This window comes from Thermoascus crustaceus (assembly GCF_041956765.1).
Source record: "Thermoascus crustaceus strain CBS 181.67 unplaced genomic scaffold VTN00scaffold_4, whole genome shotgun sequence".
NCBI classification, from domain to species: Eukaryota; Fungi; Ascomycota; class Eurotiomycetes; order Eurotiales; family Thermoascaceae; genus Thermoascus; species Thermoascus crustaceus.
Genome location: NW_027192530.1, coordinates 1,309,751 through 1,333,516, shown reverse-complemented (window position 1 = coordinate 1,333,516; position 23,766 = coordinate 1,309,751). Strand labels below are relative to the sequence as shown.

At 49.9% G+C, this 23,766-nt stretch overlaps 12 protein-coding genes across 12 annotated transcripts; 6 read left to right on the top strand and 6 right to left on the bottom strand.

Annotated features, from left to right (window-relative positions):
- Positions 1-748: 748 nt before the first annotated feature.
- On the bottom strand, positions 749-1,500 carry VTN00DRAFT_7069 (uncharacterized protein; the record flags this gene model as incomplete). Its single annotated transcript, XM_069433775.1, has 2 exons — positions 749-1,172; positions 1,352-1,500. The coding sequence occupies 2 exons, from the start codon at positions 1,498-1,500 to the stop codon at positions 749-751; spliced, it is 573 nt and encodes a 190-aa protein (XP_069287123.1).
- Positions 1,501-1,657: 157 nt separating this feature from the next.
- Positions 1,658-3,927, bottom strand: VTN00DRAFT_7068 (uncharacterized protein; the record flags this gene model as incomplete). Its single annotated transcript, XM_069433774.1, has 10 exons — positions 1,658-1,767; positions 1,827-2,198; positions 2,251-2,458; positions 2,514-2,590; positions 2,646-2,730; positions 2,787-2,984; positions 3,052-3,396; positions 3,458-3,478; positions 3,538-3,610; positions 3,884-3,927. 10 exons carry the CDS (start codon positions 3,925-3,927, stop codon positions 1,658-1,660), a joined length of 1,533 nt encoding a protein of 510 aa, XP_069287122.1.
- Positions 3,928-6,222: 2,295 nt separating this feature from the next.
- On the top strand, positions 6,223-6,972 carry VTN00DRAFT_7067 (60S ribosomal protein eL33; the record flags this gene model as incomplete). The annotated part of the gene is made up of 5 exons (XM_069433773.1): positions 6,223-6,247; positions 6,372-6,381; positions 6,510-6,605; positions 6,675-6,775; positions 6,875-6,972. The coding sequence occupies 5 exons, from the start codon at positions 6,223-6,225 to the stop codon at positions 6,970-6,972; spliced, it is 330 nt and encodes a 109-aa protein (XP_069287121.1).
- A 55-nt stretch (positions 6,973-7,027) lies between these two features.
- On the bottom strand, positions 7,028-7,389 carry VTN00DRAFT_7066 (uncharacterized protein; the record flags this gene model as incomplete). Its single annotated transcript, XM_069433772.1, has 2 exons — positions 7,028-7,148; positions 7,196-7,389. The coding sequence occupies 2 exons, from the start codon at positions 7,387-7,389 to the stop codon at positions 7,028-7,030; spliced, it is 315 nt and encodes a 104-aa protein (XP_069287120.1).
- Positions 7,390-11,065: 3,676 nt separating this feature from the next.
- On the top strand, positions 11,066-12,308 carry VTN00DRAFT_7065 (uncharacterized protein; the record flags this gene model as incomplete). The annotated part of the gene is made up of 3 exons (XM_069433771.1): positions 11,066-11,395; positions 11,439-11,550; positions 11,989-12,308. 3 exons carry the CDS (start codon positions 11,066-11,068, stop codon positions 12,306-12,308), a joined length of 762 nt encoding a protein of 253 aa, XP_069287119.1.
- A 138-nt stretch (positions 12,309-12,446) lies between these two features.
- Positions 12,447-13,789, top strand: VTN00DRAFT_7064 (uncharacterized protein; the record flags this gene model as incomplete). Its single annotated transcript, XM_069433770.1, has 5 exons — positions 12,447-12,648; positions 12,715-12,792; positions 12,852-12,974; positions 13,036-13,107; positions 13,167-13,789. 5 exons carry the CDS (start codon positions 12,447-12,449, stop codon positions 13,787-13,789), a joined length of 1,098 nt encoding a protein of 365 aa, XP_069287118.1.
- Positions 13,790-15,784: 1,995 nt separating this feature from the next.
- On the bottom strand, positions 15,785-16,604 carry VTN00DRAFT_7063 (uncharacterized protein; the record flags this gene model as incomplete). The annotated part of the gene is made up of 5 exons (XM_069433769.1): positions 15,785-15,937; positions 16,022-16,141; positions 16,242-16,311; positions 16,416-16,446; positions 16,562-16,604. 5 exons carry the CDS (start codon positions 16,602-16,604, stop codon positions 15,785-15,787), a joined length of 417 nt encoding a protein of 138 aa, XP_069287117.1.
- An 828-nt stretch (positions 16,605-17,432) lies between these two features.
- Positions 17,433-17,660, top strand: VTN00DRAFT_7062 (uncharacterized protein; the record flags this gene model as incomplete). Its single annotated transcript, XM_069433768.1, has 1 exon — positions 17,433-17,660. The coding sequence occupies one exon, from the start codon at positions 17,433-17,435 to the stop codon at positions 17,658-17,660; it is 228 nt and encodes a 75-aa protein (XP_069287116.1).
- Positions 17,661-18,284: 624 nt separating this feature from the next.
- On the top strand, positions 18,285-18,530 carry VTN00DRAFT_7061 (uncharacterized protein; the record flags this gene model as incomplete). Its single annotated transcript, XM_069433767.1, has 1 exon — positions 18,285-18,530. The coding sequence occupies one exon, from the start codon at positions 18,285-18,287 to the stop codon at positions 18,528-18,530; it is 246 nt and encodes an 81-aa protein (XP_069287115.1).
- Positions 18,531-18,663: 133 nt separating this feature from the next.
- VTN00DRAFT_7060 (uncharacterized protein) lies at positions 18,664-20,131 on the bottom strand (the record flags this gene model as incomplete). The annotated part of the gene is made up of 6 exons (XM_069433766.1): positions 18,664-18,736; positions 18,801-18,820; positions 18,880-19,225; positions 19,283-19,536; positions 19,597-19,761; positions 19,874-20,131. 6 exons carry the CDS (start codon positions 20,129-20,131, stop codon positions 18,664-18,666), a joined length of 1,116 nt encoding a protein of 371 aa, XP_069287114.1.
- A 630-nt stretch (positions 20,132-20,761) lies between these two features.
- Positions 20,762-21,433, top strand: VTN00DRAFT_7059 (uncharacterized protein; the record flags this gene model as incomplete). Its single annotated transcript, XM_069433764.1, has 2 exons — positions 20,762-20,857; positions 20,999-21,433. The coding sequence occupies 2 exons, from the start codon at positions 20,762-20,764 to the stop codon at positions 21,431-21,433; spliced, it is 531 nt and encodes a 176-aa protein (XP_069287113.1).
- A 646-nt stretch (positions 21,434-22,079) lies between these two features.
- On the bottom strand, positions 22,080-22,852 carry VTN00DRAFT_7058 (uncharacterized protein; the record flags this gene model as incomplete). The annotated part of the gene is made up of 3 exons (XM_069433763.1): positions 22,080-22,216; positions 22,488-22,579; positions 22,752-22,852. 3 exons carry the CDS (start codon positions 22,850-22,852, stop codon positions 22,080-22,082), a joined length of 330 nt encoding a protein of 109 aa, XP_069287112.1.
- Between the last annotated feature and the right edge of the window lie 914 nt (positions 22,853-23,766).

The following is a 23,766-nucleotide window of genomic DNA, read 5'->3' as shown; positions in this document are numbered from 1 at the left end:
CCCAATCGGTTGCTACTTCGTTCTCTTGGCCTCTCCCGAAAATATTTCTCCTAATTGCTGAAAGACGTGTGCTATTTTTTTCTCCTCTGAAGGACAATTCAGGACCCCGTTTCGCGAAGGTTGGGATCCGTGGTCCGGGGTTCCCGTTGACTTTTGACAGTTCGTCAGCCAGGCCAGCTACAGTATAGCTCTCTAAGCTCCGATCCGAAAATACGATAGGCCGACTGACACGGGGGGATCCGACGTGTTGCGCGTACGCTGTGTGAAGGAGGAGAAACAGAGAGAGAGAGAGTAGGCAATCATCCGCAAGGCTCCTGCAATAATGCGGAGCGGAGCCAAGAAGGACCAGACTCCGGCCTGAGCGCATCCAGGCCCGATGGCGCGCGTTTTCTCTTGCGCAGCCGTCTCCAGTCTGGCCCGCGTGGAAAGGGAAACGAGACCCAGACAAGCGGGAGCCGGTCCAACGCCACGTTTCTCCCGCGTGCAGAGAAAAGTACTACAGGTTTTTTTTTTGTTGGATAGAGATCTTGATACGGGGTAAGATGAGATGCAGACAAAGAAGCTGTCGGGGACGCTTGCGATCTGTCAATGAACTCCTCAAGCATGCATGCACGACGGCTTACGACGGCCGAGTCAGCTCCCCGACAGGCCAAGAATGAGCAGTACGCCCGGAGCAGCTTAGTCCCTGGGTAGCTGTTGCTGTGCCTGTCACACAATGTGCTCGGATAATGACGGAGAGATCAGTTCTTTATTCATCCCCATCTGCATACGGAATCATGATGAGCGCCTGTCCTCGACACACAGGTGTAGGGAGCGATGTGTGGCGCATAACGGCCACGATCAGCGCCGACCCACGCAGACGAGACGAACGTCCGACACGCCGCGGCTCGCAGCCGTGGCCGAGCCGCCCTCCGTCAGGCGTAACGCGTTCCTGCATGCATGCGTCATCCCTCTCTGCTCCGAGTCTGGCATGCGTTAGTCTGGTCCCTGTCAGCCTCGGGCCCCGGGAGCCCTGCCGCGCCCGCATGCGATGAGGGGGTTTCTGCTGAACTGGGGTTTGTGCTGCGCTGCTGAACTCTATCCCGGAGCATGGGCCGGCCTTCTCGATCGCTTTCAGTCGAAGCAGGCAGCGTTTCGAGATGGACAGCTCTACCGTGAGCGGTTTGGGGACACTACACGTTCCAGCACTACACACATAGACAAACATACACACATTCCAGTTCATAGATCATAGATAAATCGAATTGAGTATCGACCCGACATCTATCGGAGCTGACGGAAGAAACACGCAGACGAAACTGGCCTGCAGATATCGAGCAAAGATGCGCACCCACCCCGTGATTCATATTACCGTGCTCTTTCTTTCATGTAGACGCCCTGGAGCCAGACGATTTCTCCCATGTTATCGTGACATTCCCATGAATATTCTCGTTCTGCGACTTTCTCCCATGCCGCTCTGAGCAGCCGTTTGTGTATCATCATATTGTAAAAAAGAAACATAGAACCATTGCGTTAAATCATTTGATCCCACCTAGACCGACTGACCAAGCAGCATAAGAACACTTTTTGTTTGGTTTTCCTTCATCGATTCTCGTCGATGAATCACCGACCCCACATAAGCGGAACTATTTTGCCCGACATGGCGGCGTGTACAATTCTACAGTCTGTTAGGGGCGGCCGTCAACGGCCACTGGTAGCCAGCCGCGTCGCTGAACTTGTACCCGAACGACGAGGTGAAGTCGTCAAGGACAGCGGGTCCGCGGGAACCTTTGGGCCAATCGTCAGTCCGTTGAACCATTTTAAAGCTAAGGGTCTAAGCGACTCACCATATGGGTACTCCATAGGAATGATCTCCTTGTTGTCGTCAAGGTAGTGAAGTAGTGGGGTGAAGATCCTCCAGCTGGCATCGAGCTCATCGTCACGGACGAAGTTGGAGTGGTCTCCCTTCAGGGCATCCAGGATCAGCGATTCATAGGCCTCGGGGATCTTCAGGTCGGAGAATCGGCGGCGGTAGGTGAGGTCGAGCTCGGTGACAACCGTCTGCATAGAGAGACCAGGCAATTTCGAGTTCATCTTGATGTAAACTGACTCATTGGGCTGGACTCGGATGACCAGCTCGTTGCGGGGAATGTCCTTGAAGATACCCGAGGTCACATCTCGGAACTGGATGCGGATCTCGGTCTTCTGCTCATTCAGGGCTGCGGAGTGTCAGCGCCGCTAATTGCGAGAAGGTAAGATTATCAAATGTACCTTTGCCTGCCTTGAGAATGAAGGGCACTCCGTCCCATCGCTCGTTCTTGATATACGCGACCATCGCGCAGAAGGTTGCGCAGCGCGAGTCTTTGGGAACAGTGTCGTCTTCCTTGTACGCAGGCTTGCTACCATCGAGGGACCTGCCGTACTGGCCGATAATCACGTTCTTGGGTTCAATGGCGTCAATGCCCCGCAGAACACGCACCTGACAGCAAATCAGCACTATCCGACAGCAGATTGAAAACGAGAAAGATGCAAACCTTCTCGTCGCGAATATCCTCGGCAGAGAAAGAGATTGGGCGCTCCATGGCAAGGAGTGTCAAAACCTGCAGAAGGTCTAAACTACGATCAGCCTCCTTTCTAAACGGAGTCCTTCCTCGACCAGGACGTACGGTTCTGCATGACATCACGGATGATGCCGAACTCATCGAAATAACCTCCTCGGCCCTCCGTACCGAAGGGTTCCTTAAATGTAATCTAGAGAATTGTGAGATAAGTTATTATCAATCGGATGAAGAGTAGTCATTCCGCACCTGAACATTGTCGATATGATGACGGTTCCAGGTGGCTCCAAAGAACTCGTTACCGAACCGCAGGATGAGGATGTTCTTAACCATCTCTTTGCCCAAGTAGTGGTCAATACGGAAGATCTCCTCTTCTTTCCAGTTGGGCTCCAGAGCCCTTTGCAGCTCGCGCGAGCTCTGAAGGTCCTTGCCGAAGGGCTTCTCAACCTACACTGGTTGTAAGCATTGGTCTAGGTATCTAATCGAAACAACATCGGGGAAGGTGTCAACGCACAATGATCCGCGCGATGCCGTTGGTGGGGTAGCAGTTCTTTTTCAGCTGCTCAGAGACGGCGATGAAAACGCTGGGCGGGAGGGCCATGTAAAAGACTCGGTTCTGCTCCCGTCGGCCCTTCTCAATCTCTTCGAGGTGCCTGTTAAGGTTGATAAAGGATTCGTCCTGGTCATATTGACCGGAAATGTAGGAGCAGATCTTGCAGAAGTTCTCCAGCTGCTCCTCAATCTCTTTTGTGGGGACCTTGATGTAGGATCGCACGCGCTTGATGTACTCTGCGTGGTCCATCTTCGTTCGTGCATATCCAACAATTCTGATGTCCTTGGGGAGGAATTTGTTGCGATACTGTCGCCATTGTAAGCCGCCGTCGTTCGAGGTTTCCAGGAGGGTACAGTCATGGACCTACCAGGCCAAAGAGCGCTGGGAACTGCTTTATTGTCAGCGTTTGGCGGCACTCACGGGCTCTGAATGAGGGGTAAGACAGACAGTCTTCTTCTTAGCCAGGTCACCCGAGGCCCCGAGCACTACAATGACGGTATCATCCTTGAGCTCGACGGTGCTGGACGCGGAACCCATGTTAGCAGACTGAGCGTTCACGATGCGCACATCAAAACGCAACGGGCGACAGCAGGGTAATGAAGAAGACAGCGAGGTATCCAGCTCGAAGGGCGTCGAGAGGCTTCGAGGGAGTCATTGCCCGGGCTGGCCTTCCAGAGCACACGGTCGCACCTGCCGTCTGCTGTGCTCCCGCAATGCAACGCAGCAGGCGGACCCCGGTGGCCAGACCGGTGAGTGATGTAAGAGACGCAAACAGCACTGTGAACGCACTCACCCAGCGTTCTGGCGCTCCTCCGCCTGGGTTATTGAGCTCGCCATTCTGGAATTGGGTCTGTGTAGGCACGAGGTTCAGTGGGGAGACGGAGACGAGGATACTGGGAGAGCAGAGGAAGTGATGGGAGAGAGCAAGGAGAGATGGCTCATCCAGCTGTCCCGGCGGAACAGGTACTTTTTAACGCGGGAGGGCTGTCTAGCTAGAGGTGGGTGAGGCACGATGGTGGGGCAAGCCCGCTGGGAGACAGAGTTGGGTTCTCCCACTGTGACTACTCCGTACGTACGTGCTGTTCCGCGCCGCGAGGGGCTGGTTTGGCCCCCCTCTTCTCCCCAGAGGCAGAAGTCGTTGGGAGCACCGGGCACTTACTGCGCAGCGCCGGCGCAGCGCTCGTGGCTCTTTCAGGCTTTTCCATCGCTTCTTTATCCATTTCGGCATCTTTACTAGAATGCAGTTCTGACCAGGATCGCCACAGAATTATCCAACGCTGGCGTTGCGGTCAGGGGAGCAGGGTCTGGCCTGCCGTCAAGCGCCACGGACGGATAGACAGGACACGGGCTATGTATGATATATTGCTTATGATATGGATTCGCCTTAGCTGACTGTGCCGCCTGCTGCAACATTAACAAGCACAGTACACACCATCACCAGAGCACTATTATTATTCTTCGATCTCATGGCATCCCGTGCGGGAAGTTTTTCGTATTTGAGTAACCGTCAACCGGTAAATGATACCTGACATTCAGTTACAGGCGAAATTCCTGAGAATTTGCTTTTAGCCTGCTCCTCTGCCCAGGTCGGTTAATGCACGCTTGAACTCCGCAGACCGGGAGTCGTCCCATTATTGGTTTTCAGGAGGTGGAGCTCCCTGATCGGTGACCGCATTCTCACCTGGGCTGGGTGAGCTGAGATCGGAAGCTTTACGTAGGGAGAGGTATGAATAATAGTAAAATGCGAGACACAAAAGTACAGGCTGTACAACTACCTGTGGAAAAGCTACAAGTTGCAGTACTATCTCATACAGCGGAACAGCCTGATGGTGGGTGTTCTCCTTATGCGATCGTTGAAGCATAAGAGCAGAGGGCAACCCCGCATGGTTCTGCCACAACGACCGCACCAGAAGCTGCAGGGAAGCCAAGGTCTCCGCTACAATCGATCGTTTGGCAAAGCCCTGTCGCCAACTGTCTCTGAAGCTATGTGAAATCGTGGAGATGCGATCGACAGAAAGCCAGAGTGACTGCACATGGTATACGGAATATTACCCAGAGTACCTTTGTCTAGCATCTGTCAGATCATGACACACACAGTATCCTTCCACAAGTGACCCCCCCCCCCCATCTAAGGTACCAGAGGTTCGGAGCATCTCCAAACGGCAGCCCACAGCAGCAAAATCAGGCGACATCGGCTACATGCTTCCTCCGCCCTATGCAAACTATCCGTTGAAGATTTTGTCCTTCAAAATACTCCGTCCATGACTCCATAAAACTGGAAAGGTTATCCCGAGCTGAAGAATAGGCGTCTGGCCGGTACATGACATGTGGGGCAAAGAGCTTGGATAGACTTCCAAAATAGTGTCCCGGTCTGACAAAGTACCCATAGGGCCTCCGGACGGTGTACCTAGGTACGGGGCACTTAACGGTGACAGAAAAAGAGTTACAATGCTTTATAAATACTGCATAGGAAGCTATATTATTATTCAGTAGACGCAAGTCTTCGAGAGTGGAAATAGCTCCGCGAGGATAAGCATGTCGATCGAAGCAGCTTAGGGCTATGACGTTTACGAGCGTCTTTGCCTTCGCCTGCGTGCCGCACCGCTGCGCGGGAGGACCGTCGCTGGAGGCTTTTCGTCATTGTGAAGACAGAACCTGGTACGTTTAATCGACTACTGCGAGGATCGGTCACTGCAACCTGCGTCCTGGCACGGAGTTAACCACCGGAGCAGGAGCTCTGGGCGGAAACTAGATATCGGCCTCGGACCACAGTGGTCCGGCAAAAATGAGCAAGGCGGAAGAAAAGGCGGGAGCTTTTGACGTACCGAAATCGCACCACGCATTTTTCCGCTCCGCATCACTCCAGTCTCGAAAGGGAATGGTCCGCTAGATCACGGGGTCTCGGCTAGCCCTGGTGCGGGCGAGCTCGCTAAGCTCCCGTTTGGGGCTAGGGCGAGCCGCACCGAACACACCTTGCAAATTGAAGATTGTGCGCCGCTCGCTCGACTCGTACTCAACCGAAGCGACGACAACCACGACAGTCCCGACGACGACAACTGACTTTGCGGGTCAGCGCTGCTTTCTCTCGTTCTTCCTTGCTTTGCCCGCTGTTGCTCAGAGAAATCCGTCACCATGCCTTCGGAACACGGCCACAGATGTGAGTAAACCCCATGATGTTTGATGGAAGCGGCGGTCTGGTCTCAGCGCTTGATTATCGGGGGCCTGGGATTGCGAGTCTGCGACAAATTGGCTGACATGGAGCGCTGACATTTTTCCTACAGTATACGTGAAGTAAGGACCCTCCGTTTTGCCAACATTGCCGTAAATAGATGTGGACCCGCGATGCTATATATTAGGACATTGGATTGGGACAGTGCATGGAATATCAGAACAGACGATTAATACGAAGTCATTTACAGGGGCCGCCACCTGAGCTACCAGCGCGGAAAGCGCAACACCAACCCGAACACCAGTCTGATCAAGATTGAGGGTGTGGATGACCCTAAGGCCGCCAAGTGAGTACCGCACAACGTCGTCGGTGGATCGGGTGAAGGAAGGATGGCTAAGACGGGTTCTGCATATAGCTTCTACTTGGGCAAGAAGGTCGCCTTCGTCTACCGGGCAAAGCGAGAGATCCAGGGCTCCAAGATCCGGGTAATCTGGGGCAAGGTCACCCGGACGCACGGTATGTGGGATATCCGGCCTCGATAACTATGGCATGGACATGATATCGACGGCCGATGAGGAAATTGAGATGTTCAGCGACTGATTGGCACGATTGCAGGTAACTCCGGTGTCGTCCGTGCCCAGTTCCGCCACAACCTCCCACCGAAGTCCTTCGGCGCGACTGTTCGCGTCATGCTGTACCCCTCCTCGATCTAAACGTCTCTTGACTGGCATGTGTGTGCTCTCTGTAATGTGCAGCGCGGGAATGGAGTCAAGGGTCCGATGGAGCAAAATTGAGAGATGAGGTTCGGCAATTGGCGGTGTGTGTGGACGTGGACAATGGCAGGTGTTGGAAAAGGCCGGGAAGCCAAGCCTGACGAAACTTAAAACAACTTTTTTCTCTACTGCACGGTTATACTTTTGTCAGCTCCTAGGTGACTAGAAGATGGTGTCTCTTCGGTTTCCACCTTGGTGAGCATGATGTGTCCTGTCTAGCAGCATCGCTTTCTCCCAAAGTGTATCTGATGGTCGTATGCACCAAAAAACCATACAATTCAACAGACACACGTGCAGGGAACCCCATTCCTGTCCAATGGAGAGAATCATCGAGCCCAGAAACCCGTCCTTCTGCATTGCAAAAATCGATGAACCCCCACTGCGATCAATGCCCCCAGAGACCAGAAGTTGTATCCCAGAAGAAGTTACAAAAGGAATGCGAATTCCTGCCCCAACGCAACATAGAGAGCCCTGGAAGCGCCCGCATTGCGTCTTGCGCCTGCACAAGGCTTAGCGCATCACCCCGTGACTAAACGAGGTATCTATCCAGGCAGTAAAGGATCCATGACACTGTACCCTTCCAGGCCCTCTGTCTGCGATCCCCGAAACGAGCCCATTGTCTCAAAATCACCAACAAACCCCGTCGTTCTCGTTCCACAAGCCTCTTTCTTATCTTTCTTAAGCAAGAAAGATACAACTTGTAAGATGTAGCACGTAGACTCGAACCGCTGTTACTACTCCGTAGTAACACTTTCCTTACATACCTCAGTGTAAAGACAAGCGAACTAACCAGTATTATTGTAGCCAGGAAGGTTCTATGAAATCGTATCCTTATCTTATCGTCCCGTATTACGGATTAGGATAGCCAGCTCGTGATTGATTGATCGATTGGTTGCAGATCGCACACAAGGTCCACTATGAAAGTAGATACCTATCTATCAATCGCGTGATGTCAATCTCAATCGATTAATCAAAGCAGTCTGAGAGTAGTAAGTCGCAGCCAGAAGGTGTGTATTGTATGGATATAATATCCTGACTACCTATGTAGCTTATCGCAATTTCTGGCGCGTTCTAACTGATCGTTTTTAGTTAAAGTCGAAAAAAGATATATATCTACCTAGGTAGCTATCCGTGAGTCCCCGTTCTGTAGCGCAAAAAAGGTCTAATGCACGTACATACGTGACTAATTACCAACCAATTCCATTCCTGGCACAATTAATTTTTATTCATGAGAACGTGAGGTGGAGAGGGTTGTCGAACTCCTTCGATATCAACCCAACAACACCGCCCTATCTGCCTCGAAGCAGGCTTCGTGAACAGTCCAACGGACGACCAATTTTTCTTTTCTCGAATTCCCAGATTGTCCATAAACGTTCTAGGTCGTATCCATTCGGCATTGATATAAGGTCATACATTTTCGGAACAATGACATGAGGAGACTGGCTACCAGGTAACATGGTCAGACTTTTAGAGAATAAGAAACTGAAATAGTCCAGCTGGCTGGTTTAGATCAGAAACAGAATCCATTCGATCATTCATCAGGTACCTGTTTATTTGATAACCCGAAGATATTTGCATTTAGCAATCCGAGGTCTAGCTGGGCATGGCCCCATGCTCACTAGTAGGGTCTATGTAAGTCTTCTTGCCAGGCCAATGAAGCAGTTTCTAAACAATATTGAAAACTACCTATCGATATCTTTGAATGAAATCATAGATAGAGCCATACTATTATTCTGTTACACGATGATAGATGATATAAGAAGGGGGAACGCTCCCAAAACAGAACATCAGGTTCACTTGGTGCAGTTAAGGCTGCAAGCAAGCTCATATGTAGCATATAGTGTCATGGGGTAGGTAGCCCGGTGGGCAACCCCTCTTGGCCAGGTCCTGCCGAAGCCATGCACAGAGGATAATGGAATAACCTCAAAGTTTGACGTTGTGTAGACAGTTTACCATAACTCTTACTTTCTAGAAATCCAAAATGTCTGACATTTAACTTCAATTCCTTATAGTAACCCTGCCGCGAAGCCGTCTACCTAGAGCTCTTGTACTTACCTACACCCATACGGTCCGCTTCTTTCGAGAAACAATACCGCTTTCACCACTGCAATAGCATTACTACCTAAAACTCGTCCATGTAGGGATTTAATTCTTCTTCAGTTTGTCAATAGTTACCTACCTAATCTATCTTTTACCTAGGCAGTTGGATGAGATGCCTTAGCTACCTACCTAGCTAGCTTAACTATTATTGGTTTCCGGATCCCCCGGCCACCTGCAAGGCAAATGCAGCTGGATTCAATAGCTGCCTAGTTAGTCATTCTATTTTTGCTGCAGGCAGATTTTTTCGTGAACTGCATCTGTATGCACGGCACTACTACCTAATGTACAGTACCTGCATAAATATGCACATCAGCTACTTAAAACTTGGGTAGCTAGGCATATATAATACCTCCCTAGCTCAGTATGAGAACCTTAGGTATTGCGCAGTACTTTGAACCGGTGTGCTGGACAAGGAGACTGAAAGCCCCCCCCCCCCCCTGTTGAGTAGACATCAATAAGAGTGACATTAATTGACGTTTAATAGTGAAAATAGATTGATCTCATCAGCTCCACTGTTTTCTGATGCAGTACTTATGTCTGCTGTCTGCATGGATACTTAACCTGAAGAGCCTGGATTTAGGTATAGTACCTACCTGCATAGGTGAATCAAGAGGCTTTAGTGTCAGCAACCGCCTGGGCTTACTGGAAGTGTTCCTAAACCACATGGTAGTATGAGTCTCTTGAAGCTCAGAGAATCTCGGTGATTATCGGCTTACACAGCGCGTGATGCTTGTAGTATGTACATGTACAGTGAGTGCAGTACACTACTAAACCATATCTTTCAGCACCCCCTTCCCTCTGTCAAAGCCATCTACCCCTCTGCTTTTGCTATATTGCGAACTGGGCTGGCTTTGTGTAAGGTCTGTGACCTATTATCCTGTAGTGCCTGGGTATCCTGCAATGGCTTCAAAACCACATGGTTTTAGAATAGCCAATAGAGAGCAGGGGAGGGGTGACAAAAGATATGATATAGTAGCGTACAGCACACTTTCACGAAGTTAGGTAGCTAGGTATTGTTTCACATTCAGGCATATATGACTACAAGGGACCTACAATGCTTGTCTTTGTGTATTTCACGTGGATCTACATAGCACAAGGCCTTGTTTATCGAAAGGATGAAGGTGCAGGTGGACATTTTTTTTTAAAAAAAAAATAAAATAAAAATTCCTTTTCCCACATGATGCCTGATGCCGGGTACCCGTACGTATATGCAGGGGAAACTCAAAAAGTACATTGTCTTTTTTTTTGCCCCAACGGATCGGATCTACAGGGAACCCATCGGAAACATTATGCATCCGAAGATTCCAGGATGCAAGGAGCAGACGCCTTTGTTTGTGGTCTCCTCTAAACTCTCCCCTTGATAGACACTTTTTAGGGTAATATGTATTATATTATATTATACTAATGATATTCCAAGATCTACCTAGGTCAACACGTTGCCTCCCTCGAGGTATTGCGTCAGTCTCGGGAGCCGGGTACCGAAGTGAACTCCACTTCATTATGGAGAACAATGGAGCAACCCCTGTGCGCACAGATGAGTAGCTTGTTTCCCCAGAAGGCAAATGATTGTTGGGGAGCGGGGGAGTTCCTGTCATGTGTACGTGTTGGCTAATTGGAAGGAGCCGGATGGGCTAAGACATGTCCAACAATGCTTCCCCCTCCTCACCATGTGGTATCCTTATGTCAGTAGACGTATGTACAATGATGCTCCATTGTTAGCAGCAGGAGGTCAAGTTTGTGGTGGGGGTCCGCGGGGTACTTGAAGGTGTCTGATATCGATTGACATGGATTGTCGAAAGCCGCTGTGGGCTCCTGACCCGCCCAGGGGGGAGACATGAGACATGGAAAGGTGGCTGTGACGGGGGACTGGCCTGGTTTGATATAATATTTTATGGTGAGAAAAAGGAGCCCATACTGCGTAATCACACAATACATGCAAACGCTGGCTGGAGCACGGCGCAATTTCTGGCCCAGGCGGACGGGCAGACAGTTTGGGGGGGGGGGGGGGGGGGAGGTGCACGTCAGCAAGCTGGTTGGTGCGAAGTCTAAACATTTTTTTTTGCCGGCGATATTCACAATTCATAATTCCGCTCCGACGGGCGCGGATGCATGGCTGGCCGAGATTGGCGGGCAGCGAGCGGATCGGCAGTCGCAGCAGCCGGCACAAGAAAGGTCGAGGACGAGCCAGAAGTTCCTGGCAGAACCCCGGATCGATGATGACGCTGGCCTGTGCTGGGCCGCGGATCCGCAGGCGGTCAGAGACGTGGGTCGATCATGATGGATGAGGACTAGCGCGGCATCTGTAGGGCTTGGATGCCAAATTTGCGCACACGGTGACACCGCACGGAGGAATCAAGGCTGCCCTGCTTGGCCTGCATTGCTGCCAGCGCGCCCAGGGACGCCGTCGATGCTGGGCCTGTACGAACTAGTGTAGCATTGTATGGTGTGCTTGGGAACCGACGGAGTATACAAGCGTTGGCGTCTCGAGACCCGTGGGTGGTTCGACTGGCTTCGATCCCATGTGGCTCGCCATGCAGAGCATGAGGGTCGAGATACGGTTGATAGGGCGGGTTCCATAGACGAGTGTCTCATGCTGTACTTTATTTATCGCCTCCAACCACAACGGGCCGCGGCCCCTCCCCCATTGCGTGTCGCCGTCGTCAACTGGCGCCCGCTGCTTGCGGTGAAATACACCCTCATGGCCCTCCTCGACGCTCCCTGATCCGTTGGCTCTGCTCTTCCCTCTCTTCGTCCTCACCACCAACCCTTCCATCGTCCGCCTTCGTTTGTGCGACTCCTGCCTGTCATTCTGGTCCCTGCGGATCGTCCTGTGTTCTGATCGCGCTACGGCTTCAGTGCCAACTCTCGTTCTTGTCGATCATTCTGTCGGCACGCAACGTAACTCCGTTCGCTCGACACCAGCCAACTCTGAGACACAGCCACGTCCACCCCCCTCGGCCATCTTTACTCAGAACGCTCCCCGTCCACAACCCAGGAACAACTGCATCCATCGAATTTTTTCTATCACGTTCTTGTCACATTCTCTTCTCTCTCCGTCCATTGTCGTTGCAATTCCATCTTTTTGCGTTCATCCTGTCATCCTACTCCTCCAGCGCTCGTTCCCACTTCGATCGCTCCACCCGCAGATAAAAGCGGATCCCAGTCCGCCCCGATAAGTCGTTTGCGATAACATACCTTGGCAGCTCCCAGGCGATCTGGGTCGCGCTCCACAAACCAGCTGCCCCTAGCTCGAGCTGATCGCAAAGCAACCCTGTCCACTTATCAGACGCTAAAACCGGTGCTGTTCCCTTAAGATGGCCGCCCCCCAGGCTGCCGGCGAGCCTGCGAAGCGAGGCCGCGTTCTCAGCTTCGGCAGCGGCAAGTCGTCGGAGAAGTCGCACAGGTCCAGCGGCTCGGGACACAGGGTCTCTCTTGTTGAGACACACGAGGAGAAAGCCAGGCGGAATCTGCAGACCAAGGCAGACCCGACCGTCGCCATGTACGAAGCTCAGCCAGGTGCGTTTTGTTTACATTCTCGTCTCTGTGGCTATAAACATACCGTATGCTAACCCTACTTTCCAGCCGCTGTCGCGTTGGAGAAGTCGAATCTGGGGACATTGCGCGGGATGCAATTCAAAGATCGCTTTGGCAATCCGATCAGTATGTTGCTTGGTTCCCAATGTTTCAATTGCTGAACATCCACTGACGCCTTTCCCCAGCTGATCCGGATCGTTCTAACCCAACCCGTCATCGATTCGAGCGCCCGCTTGACACCATCAGATCATTCGAGGCTGCGATCGACGGGAGCTACAACAGCAGACGCGCATCGTTTGCACCAACAGGTAATCGTCTGCGCTCCCTGTCAACCTTTTCAGTCGAGTATAAATGCTGACGCTATTTTAGAAGATGCATCCAATGCCGCGCCCAGTCGACGAGGCAGCTACTTTGGAGGTAAGCAAGTGCTATCTCCCAGAGGTGCATTGATTCCCACGCTGTATTTCTCGATCATTTGGCTGATTGGTTTCAATTTACAGGACCTAATGGCGGAGGAAACGGACACTCCAACAGAGGATACGACCAAGGTGGTTACTATGGACGTGGAAGCCAGTCGCGACCGGACAGCTACGTCGATAACCACGGCGGTTCAAACCCTCAACAATACAACTCATATTATCCATACAACAACAACAACAGCGGAAGACAGCGACAGCGCTCGCATTATGACCAGGGCCATGGGAACGGCTACGGGAACAATGGGCAGAACTTCTATCCACAGCAAGGCTATCAGAAGTCGTACGATAACGTCACCGCAGGTTCGGGTTCTGGCAGCAACACCGACCAGTGGGGCAATTCAACCGATCCGAGCTCAGTAAACAGCTCCATGGACCGCTTGCAGCAGCAGCAGCAGCAAGAGAGACAGTTCGCAGACAGTTACGGCTTCAACGGATCCAATGCTGGGCCGCAGGCCGACAATGGATATGCTTACAACGGCGCAGGTGCAGGAGGCTACGAGCGAGCTGTGCCAGCTCCAGTGGCCAAGGATCCTAACTCCGGCGGCCCCGTTGGCGGTACACTCCGGAAGAACGCAGTCAATTCATCTTCTGACGGAGGTGAGAAGAAAAAGAGCTGGTTGAAGAAACGATTTAGCAAGAGCTAAACTGTGCGGATTTACTGACCAACTACTTGAAGTCTAAGCTGGCTTCTGAACGGCGTTTTGTGAGGGAGTGCATCTTTTACGTCTTTCTTTTGTCGGTTTCATTTACCTCCCTCTACATTTGATGCGGACGATAGACGAGGTTACGACACGGACGCGAATAATGGGTTTCTTTTCGTGTGCTGCTTGTCCAATCAGCGATGGAAAAAGCAGCATTCTTTTTCACATATCTACTGCATGACAAAGGGACTGTATCTCCATTTTCTTTCATTTTCTGGCGGAACTCTTACACAGCAACTTTGGGAGGTCAGCATGGGATTAATACGGCACTAGCATGTTTTTGATATCTTATCATCATCACCTCATTGCTCATAAACCTGACCTCGGAGGCACGGCTTCCTCTTCCTTCCTCTCTGAGAGGAAAGGAATTGGCTGTCTTTTAGCCAAGTTTTGTGTTTTGTGCTTTTGTGCCTTTTTGCATTTTTTCTCCCATCTTGTTATTTCATGTTGTGTTTTAAAATCTCTTTATACCCGAGCGATTAGTGGTTTTATTTATCTTAGTTATGTTTTTTTGAAACGTTCAGCAATTTGGACGGCAGTTTTGATCTTCCATTTCGATCACTTGTACTGTACTGTACATCTGTCCTGTGTGAAGTGCTGATATCCATTCTTCCCAAAGTATCGATCTGTAGGGGAAAAAGAATAGAATGAGATTCTTCCGAGTTTCAAGAATCTACAATATGTACCTTCTAATCCAAAATGCCTAACCTACCTGACGCAGTACCTAGGCCAGGTGAGGTCAGGCCAGGTACCCGCTCGACCGATCGAAATCGGCCCCATTGAGGCAAGACGAATGAGATCTCGCCCTCTTATCTACTTGATCAATTCTGAGTGGGCAGCTAAGAAGAAAAAATTTAAAAAAATTTTGGACAGTTCACAACAGACCACAGGGGCTGCAGATTTTTTTGTCATTTTTTTGATTGATTAGTTGGTTATGCATTGCATTGCATCGTGTCGTGTCGCATCGCGTCGCATCGCGTCGCATTGTGTTGAAACTTGCATTAGCCTCTGTACATTCACTAGGTATTTACCTAGTGGGTCGGTCCGTAACCTATATCTAGATGGGCATTGGGTTATTTCAAATCCAACTCGAACCATTCTATCTGCTCTATCTGTAGGAAATCATTCAGAAAAAGAAAACAAGAACCACCTAAAGCATAAATGCGCTAGGGACATCGAACCACCCAAGACAATGGAATGTTACTACCTACCACTCCCTCTATCCTATCCTCAGCTACCGCACTTTCTATGCTATTCTATTCGGCCCGAACAGGGGGAAAAGGAAGCTAGCGATTCGGGACGAATACGACTGACTCTAGCAAGGACGAAGAAGAAGAAGAAGAAGAAGAAGAAGAAGAAGAAGAAGAAGAAGAAGAAGAAGAGGCTTTACTGACTGACTGCCAGTTCATGACGAGACGAGGGGGATTTGGACCCATGCGCAAACGGCGAGCCTCCCGCTATTCTTTCTCTCTAACAGTAACAGCCTGCAAACTTACTACCTAGAACGCTGCTGGAAGATACATACCACTTGCAATTTGGAGAATACTATCCAGTGGATATGTTTCTTTTATACATGTACATACAGAGCAGAATACTGGAGTAGGTATACCTGGAGTTACCTACCTACCTACTGTACCTACGTAACTTGCCTGACTCGAATCGAATCAAATAGAGAAAAAGAAGATGACGGTTGTCAAGCTGTAGCAATTAGGTATCTGTCGTATGTATTGTCACAATAGAATGGAAACAAAAGTGGGAATCACAATAAAAATGGCCATGGCCACAAAAAAACAAAGCGGGAATCAATCCACGATCCCCTCAGCCCCCAACCGACATTGCCACACGCTCATATGGGTATACACACATCTTATCTTTCCTTTTCAATCCAGCCCTATCGAGAAACATGTAAAGGTGATTTAAGGGGGAAGGGGGTAGGATCTACTTCCTCCCGAGAATCTTATTCTTCAAGAAATCAGCAAGCCCCTCGTGTGCGATGGAGCGGCGTTTCTCTTTCTTCTCCTTCTTTTCCTTTTCCTTTTCTTTGGCCTTTTTGTGCTCGTCTTCGATGTGCACGTTGCCTTGGCCGCCGCGCTGGATATAATCAGTAAGTACACTGTTATCTATCTGGAGGCTCGGGGAAAAGGATGGGGGCAGGCAAAATGCTACTGTACATACCCCTGTATGGTAGTCCGTATCGGTTGACTTGCGGATGGCGATTTCAGGGATGACGTCCGTGTCGTGGGCCGTCTTGGCTGGGGGGATGTGCGGGGAGCCGATGTTGCCTACGCCGCCGCGCTATGTACATAACATGATATCAGTATTTTATTCTGCCTTTTTGCACAAAGAGAGCAATGTGGACATTGAGGTATGAAAAGGAAGTAAGTTAGGTACTTACACCCGCCGAGTAAGCCCCGTCACCCTGGTCACCGACTGGGCCCTCACGGACGATCTCGCCGTCTACATATCTGTAACCCTGTTAGAGAGATGTCTTTACTATACCAGGTCCGATGATCGGATGGTTCATGATGATCGTTGGGAGTTTTGAGGGATGAGTGCTGGAAAGACATACGGGGTAGGATCGGCGCCGATATTGCCTTGGCCTGTATAGATCACATTCAATCAGCTAACCAATCAAACAATTTCGTAAGTAAAACAGTGGAAAGTATCCTGGTTAAAGGAAAAAAGGGATAGAAGAGAATGAGAAGTCCTACATACCTCCTCTGCCATGGGACACGACCGGTGCCTCGTTTTCGCCCATCTTGTGTTTCGTAAGGTTCAATTGTGGTCTTAACGCAGTCAAGAGGAAAAACTGTTCTGCCAAAAGTGACGATGTTAGCAATTCACTTTTGAACGAGCGGCATGAGGACAGATGATAAGCTTCAAAACCCAGCGAGCAATGGAAAAAAAAAGGAGTAACAGAAAATAGGAGAAAATAAAAATAGGCCCAGTCACAGTTTCAGCACTTCTGACTCAATCTGATCAATCTTTGCTTTTTCCCCTTCCAAATGGAGCGGAAAGTACTTCGCTGCAAAGTCAATCAAATTAAGTTGGGGGATGCGAAGCGACACATACAACATGCAGCTAAGAGCGCAACGCAACAGGACAAAAGGGAAAAAAAAAAGCAAATAATGCACCATGCTCGCCCCGACCCTTTTTAGAAAACGGGTTGCGCAAAATTCCTGTCCTGCTTCTGCGCTCCTGTCCTCCTCGTTGTGTCATTATCTGAGGTGATGCGCGCTCCCGTTCTACTATCTTATCTGTGGTTCCCGATGACAAGAAAGTATATATAAGCGCTATCGGGATGAAAATGCGGGTCGCATTATTCTTGTATAGCGACGCCAAGAGAGAGGGGACAGATAAGAGAGAACGAGGGCGCAAGGGAAGGCTTGACAAAGGCTGTAGGTATCTGTGAATGTTGGGAGGGTGGGATGTAGACAGGCGCATCGTGTGGCGTTGCCATGATAAATAGGAACACCAAAACAATAAACGGGGAGATGACGCTCAACATGAGCAAATTCACATACCTCAATTGAGTCAGAATAGAGCTGAAGAGCTCAGAAGGTCCGCTTTCTGGTGAAAAAGACAGATGATTGTAGAAGCTGGCAAGATGGTTTCACAGCAGGGAGGCCACGGTGCTATTAAAATACTTGGAACAGGACGAGGTCTGGGCGGTTCTGGTGCCTGCCCCGGTCAGCCCCAGCGCGGGCATCAGGGGTCACGGCCACCGTTCGGGCTGGCGCCGTGGCTGAAGGGTTTCGCCGTGCTGAAGCAGCAGGATGACTCGACGAGGCCTTTCTCGCCGCTCGACCGGTGACGTCGTTGGGCTGGTAGCTTTGTTGCTGATAAGATAAGGCCCCGGCCGGCGTGCTGGTTGGCTCGCGCAGGCTAGTGACTAAAACGTCCACTGATGCCACCGCCGGCCAAGCTGACCGTGCGTCGGTTTTTTTTGATAGTCTCGAGACCAACAGAGTTTTTTAATAGTTCTTCAAGATCGGCATAAAGGACAGGTCTGGATTGAAGATAACTCTACAGTATGGAAGGAAAGAATACACAGCCATAGAACACTACAGATACCTAACAGGCATTGCGTCATACCTCCCACAAGTCTCAGTCAAGAAACGACTATCGTTGGAAAATGCCTACTATGTATAGGCTAGTCTCAGAGACCCTATCAAATATAAAGTAGGTGAACTCTGGATTTTTATTCTATCTATCTAATTGGCCCTATTTATAATATCAATCTGTGGGCCAAGAAGCTGACTAATACATGGGAAACAGGTGAAAATATGTAACGGCGGACCTAAGACTTCTTAGGCGGAGGCTCGTTGGGTTTATCTTGAGGACAGAAAGCAAGAGAAAGAGATGAACGAATAGGCCGTTACTCGCAATGTTACCTATCAGGATTGCTATTTGAGTTGACCACGGGGTCCTAATCCCCATGGTTAAGGAGCGTCTTATATACATGCTGAGTTCTGCCCTGGAAATACCTATCCGGTGGATCATGACTATAGATGGATCAAAGGTCCAGATGGATCATTTTGATCCATTGTCACGTGATAGGATCCCCCCTTCATCTGTCCTGCTCATGGTCTCTAGGCTGTGCCGTAACAAAATAGTAAAACGACTATATCTACTTCTTTGGGGATCCTTCAGCAAACCTAGTTATATAAAACAGCAAAACTAGGTGTTTATAAGGGAGGTTTTTAGAGATTTAGATGAAGGGTCTGATTGATCAGTTTAGGAAGGTCTAAACAGTTGAAATCCTCCATATGACGGCGATATTTTATGTCTATCATCCACCTCCAGGATACATACGCCTAGGTTTTCTTTTGTTCTTCCTGAGGTCCTCCGGTGGTTGGCAGACCCATGAAGATCTTGAACGAATCGTAGCTGCATCGTCTGGTCAGTACTCTTCTCACGAGGGATATATCGGGGATACGTGGCAGCTGCATACATCATCCATTGCAAACCGGTCTTCACACAGTCACAAGTCAGCTCTTATCCTTTGGAACGACGGAATAAGCTTCACTCACCAGAGTTCCAATCATGATAATCCTGACGGGAAGGCCGTTCCACAGGCCCATGAAGCCGATGTCCTTGTAGATGCGGTTCATGGCCGTCCCGAATGGCTCTCCCGGTAGCCGGTTCGCGTTCAGCTTGCTCACCATCACATCTGCCGGGTGAGACACTATCGCGCACAGGATACCAGCCAGGTAACCACCAGTGAAGGCCACGGCCGTCTGCGCGCCCTTGTTGTAGTCTGACTTATGGCCCGGCAGGGTCTTGTAGATCTGCTCTACGATCGTCTCAAACGACGCAAACTTCATCATCGTGTACGGAATCTGCCGGCCCCAGAGGGGATATAGACCCTTGAAGAGGCTGTTTCATGTCAGCGCCGTATATTATCTGTATCTGCGATAGATAGACAGAGCCCACCCTGCAGTACCCTCCTTTCCGGTGATGGTCGAGATCCCGGCGAAGGTTCCCGTAGTAAATGGCGGGATAGTGGTTTGCATCCGCACCTTGACGGCCTCGAACGGGCAGAGCACGATATCCGCAACAAACTCCGCTGACGCACTGGCAGCCAGGTACAGAGAGGTCTTCCAGCGCCGGGCTCTCTCCTCTCCTGCGATATCACTGAAAGTCTTTTTGAAGAACTCATAGCCGCCGTATTTGAACGCTCCTTGGGCCTGTCATCTTATCAATTCACGCTCTATATATGTATCTGCAACATAAGAAATAGCACTCACACTGTATCCGAAGAACGTCGGACTCCAGCCGGTGAATACCCCACGCAGACCCTCGGCGCGGCTGATCTTGCGCCAGCCCTCAATGTTTCCCTTGTACAGGTTGGGGTCGACCTGGCGTCGACATTTGACAAGATCAAGCGGCGTCACCGCCGTGTGTGTCAAGCCCTAGTAGTGCGGACGATTAGTCCCATGTTTCATAAATCAAGAGTAAAGGAAAAGGACGGGGCTTCCAGTGCTTCTGATGTATCTACGCATCAAAAACTGGCCATGTACTTACGCAGGCCAACAGGCCACCAAATGTGCATGCCGCATAGTACTTGACCGAGTACATCTCTATCTTGCCAGTCTTAGCCTGAGCTTTTTGGCTTGCAGCATTGAACTTGTCCTTTGTAGTATCCACCGCACTCCAAGCGGGGAAAGGGTTCCGCTTCGTGGTTGAAGCCGACGCAGCCGGACGTCGAGGCTGCGCCTTGGATCGAGTCAGAGGATGCTGAGGCGCAAAGACGCCGGAAATGACTCCCTGAGAGGGGAACATGATGGAGGACATCTCAAGTGTCTGTTAATAATCAGCTGTGTCCCAAACAGAGATTCTCTGATTGCGATGATGATAGACAGAGTTCAGTTCTGACAGTATTGATGAGGTATTATCTAGTACAACACCGGTTTCTCGTCACGCTGTCCTAGCAGATCGAGACGGTGAAGAAGCTGTCAGATTAGCCCGGGTAGCTCTGTCAACAAGGAAAACAATAAATTCCCATCGAACAGAAGGAATCAAGGATGAGAAGATTGGAGATGGCCGGAAGAGGTGGAGAGAGCGGAGCTGTGACGTGTTTGGCGTGAGACGCGGACCCGCATCGCTTCCGGCGCTAGTATGACAGATCCAGATCGCTCCAACGCTGCGGCCAGCTACCTACCGATAGAAGAACACTGCGCTGCTGTGCAGGGGAGGACGACGACTGGTGGGCGCAAGCAGACGCAGCCCAAAAGTCGATAAATTCAATTCTGGGCTGCATCAATTGCTGTTTATCTTCTCTATGACACCTTAGACACCAGAGCAACTGTTTTGAGCAGTGCCCCCTTCGAAAACTTGCCCCCGCAATAGACTGCCACTTTACCACACCACGTCCTGCCAGAAACTCGCGTCTCTTGTTAGGAAAAATTCAACATGGCCTCCTACTCGGCTGCTGGCGAGACATACGCTGGTCAAAGTCTTGCGAATGGGGTTTCCACTCCTTCTAACTGGGCAGACAAGTATCGAGGGGTAAGTCGCACGAATCATCCTGTTGCGCGAGTATCGACGTTCCTATAAAAAGAACGCATCGATTCCCTGTAACAAGCTTCTAGAATATTTCCGCATATATTTCTTCCAATGTCAGCTCTACTAACTCCCCATCTCACATAGGCAACAGTAGAAGACCTCGACCCACCCCCCGCCCTCTCCGTCTCCCCCAACGACCGCATCTCCTCCGCCCTCCTCGCTGCCTATGAGCGCGACTACACCCACCTAACCGTCATCTCCTCCAGCAGGCGCTCCCTCCTCGGTTACCTGAACATCCCCCGCCTCAAGACACTCCTCGAGCAAGGGACCGTCAAAGAATCAGACCCCGTCTCGGCCGCCATGCAGCGCTTCAACCGAAAACGGGGCAACGTGTACCACGTCATCACGATGGAGACGCCGCTCGAGGAGCTGGAGCGGTTCTTCGAGGGAGAGACCGTTGGAGGGGAAAGGCGGGAGAAGCAGGATTTTGCGGTTGTGACTGATGCGAGTCGGAAGTTTGTGCTCGGGGTCGCGACCAAGGGGGATTTGGAGGAGTTCGTGAAGAGGAGGCCGGCGTGATGATATATTCTATTGTTAGACTGGGACTGTTGGATGGGAACATTTTTCGGACTTTGGACGAGATGATCTTTTACTTTTCGGACAACAGGCGAGTTAATGAGCGATCGCACGTTCGTCCCCTTTCATTTATCCGGCTTAGATACCAGATACGTTTTCTTGTTTCGTGCCTTGCAGACATGGAGTCATGAGGTTTTGAGGAGACCTGATATTCTTTTTCGGATTAACTCTCGAAGGAAAAAGGAAGGCTGGGAGGCGAGCGTCTCGATTCAACACGAGTTTCAACATTGAGCTCTGCAATATATATAGCGATTTCCACGTACCCCCTATCATCGAAATACATACATATTACTTCTGGACAAAACAAATGTTCTGTCTTTCACGCAAGGTCTTGCGAGCATCATCGCAATTAAACAACCCAGGCTACGGAACTTGGTGCCCAAGTTCGTAAGATATATTTCCAATATTTATATTCATTCATAACATCAATACCCATCATTGACATAGACCAGAAGAACGGTGATAATAATACACTCATAAAACGCCATACGACAGCAGAAAACGGAATGAAGTAACACAACTTCCACAGATTTCTTACATCTGGACAAAGGCTGCTTCCCCCTCTCCTTCTTGAACTGAACTCCTGTTTCTACTGCGCCTTCTTCTCTCTCCTCTTCTGCTCCGCTAGTCTCTCGCCTTGGTCCTCTTTCCATGCCACGACGATGTACGCGACCAGCACCGCGTTGGCGGTGATGGCGGCGGTGATGCCTCCGAAGGTGGTGTTTCCTGGTTTGGGGGTTAGAGTCTGTTCAGGAATGTGATATAACATGAAAAGCTCGGGGATATATTGACAGGAAAGAAAAGCTGACGTAGGACGAGTGTAGAAGTGATGAGGGTAGACACAGGCACGTATGCAAAATGGGGAATGAACGCATTCTTGCCGGAAGGAGAAGAGGGTGAAGAATTCTAAGGATACAACAACATCCAGGACAGGGTATCATGGGAATACAAATGTCGAAAATAAAAGAAGAGCAGGTACGACTCGTCTAAGACTTACCTCCGAAGATACTATCCACAGTCAAGAAATACATCCCGATCGGAAGGGCAATCATAGCAATTGTGAAACCGAGGAGCTTATAGATCACCCCTCTGGATCATGTCGCAATAAAAAGGTTAGCAGAAAGCCTTTCTTTTGTAGACTGGGTAGAACTGTATTGATACATAGTTCACGCCTCGGCGAAGTGTAGTTCGGAGAACACGTCCATGCGAGGTGCGATCCGCAGGACAAGAAGACAAAAAAATCATGACAATAGGCACTTACGCAGGAACAGCAGGTGTGACATCAGAGTCAGCTTGAGGCTTTTCAGGACTAGAGACATCTTTCTCAGAGTATGATTGGTCCTGGACACGCCGAGTCGCCATGTTTGCTGGGGGTTTTTTTCGGATTTGTTCCGTGACACGTAGCAAGAGAAAGGGTTGAAATACGTTGGGTGGCCAACGCAAAGGACAAGCGGGCTTAGTGTATTGTTTAAACCAAGAGATTGCAGGCCCTTGTCTTATTACTTTTGTGAAGAGTTTTGATAGAAGTGGTTTAAAGCGGGAAGCGTCCACTATCTCGGATGCGGAGTGCAGGATGTCGCGTCGAAGCTTGGTTCGAGAGAAATCGGGATACGGCATCTGATTGGTCGAAGCTACCTACACTCGACGGCGAGCTTCCTAGATTCCTTTCCCATCTGACAGAGTATGTGAAAAGCACACTGAAAGCCCGATTTCCGGAGTAAAATGGTTGAATTACAATTGTAGAATTACAAGGCACAAAATATGTGGAACGCTAATAGACGCTGGCATTGAGGGACTAAGAGAGCTAATACGTCTAACGTAAGGGCTAATCACCAGCATATCTGCATCTTTAGGAGCCAGCTACCAGATACTATCCAGTAGTACTAGGACGATTAAAAAAAGTCTACAAGAACCATATTCTGTTGATACCGTCCAGGTAATGAGGATTCTTGTGCTGGTTAGCTTGGGTATTTTATAGTAGATTCTGACAGTGATCACGGGCATGGGTGTATCCGCACGTCTAGAAAGTTGGAGTTGTACTAAGATATCATCATTCTGCTGTGCATACTTGCTATGATATCATATGTCGCAGGTATTATTATTTAGCGGCATTTGGAGTTTGAGTAGCCAGTCTATTTCATGGGGCTAAGAAAGAATCTAATGTCATCCACATACAAGCATGATTCCCATTCTACTTGATAGTATACGGCGACCTGCGTTTTTGATTCTAAATCTTGATTGTATCAGTATTTACTCTCTATTACACAATTCTCCTC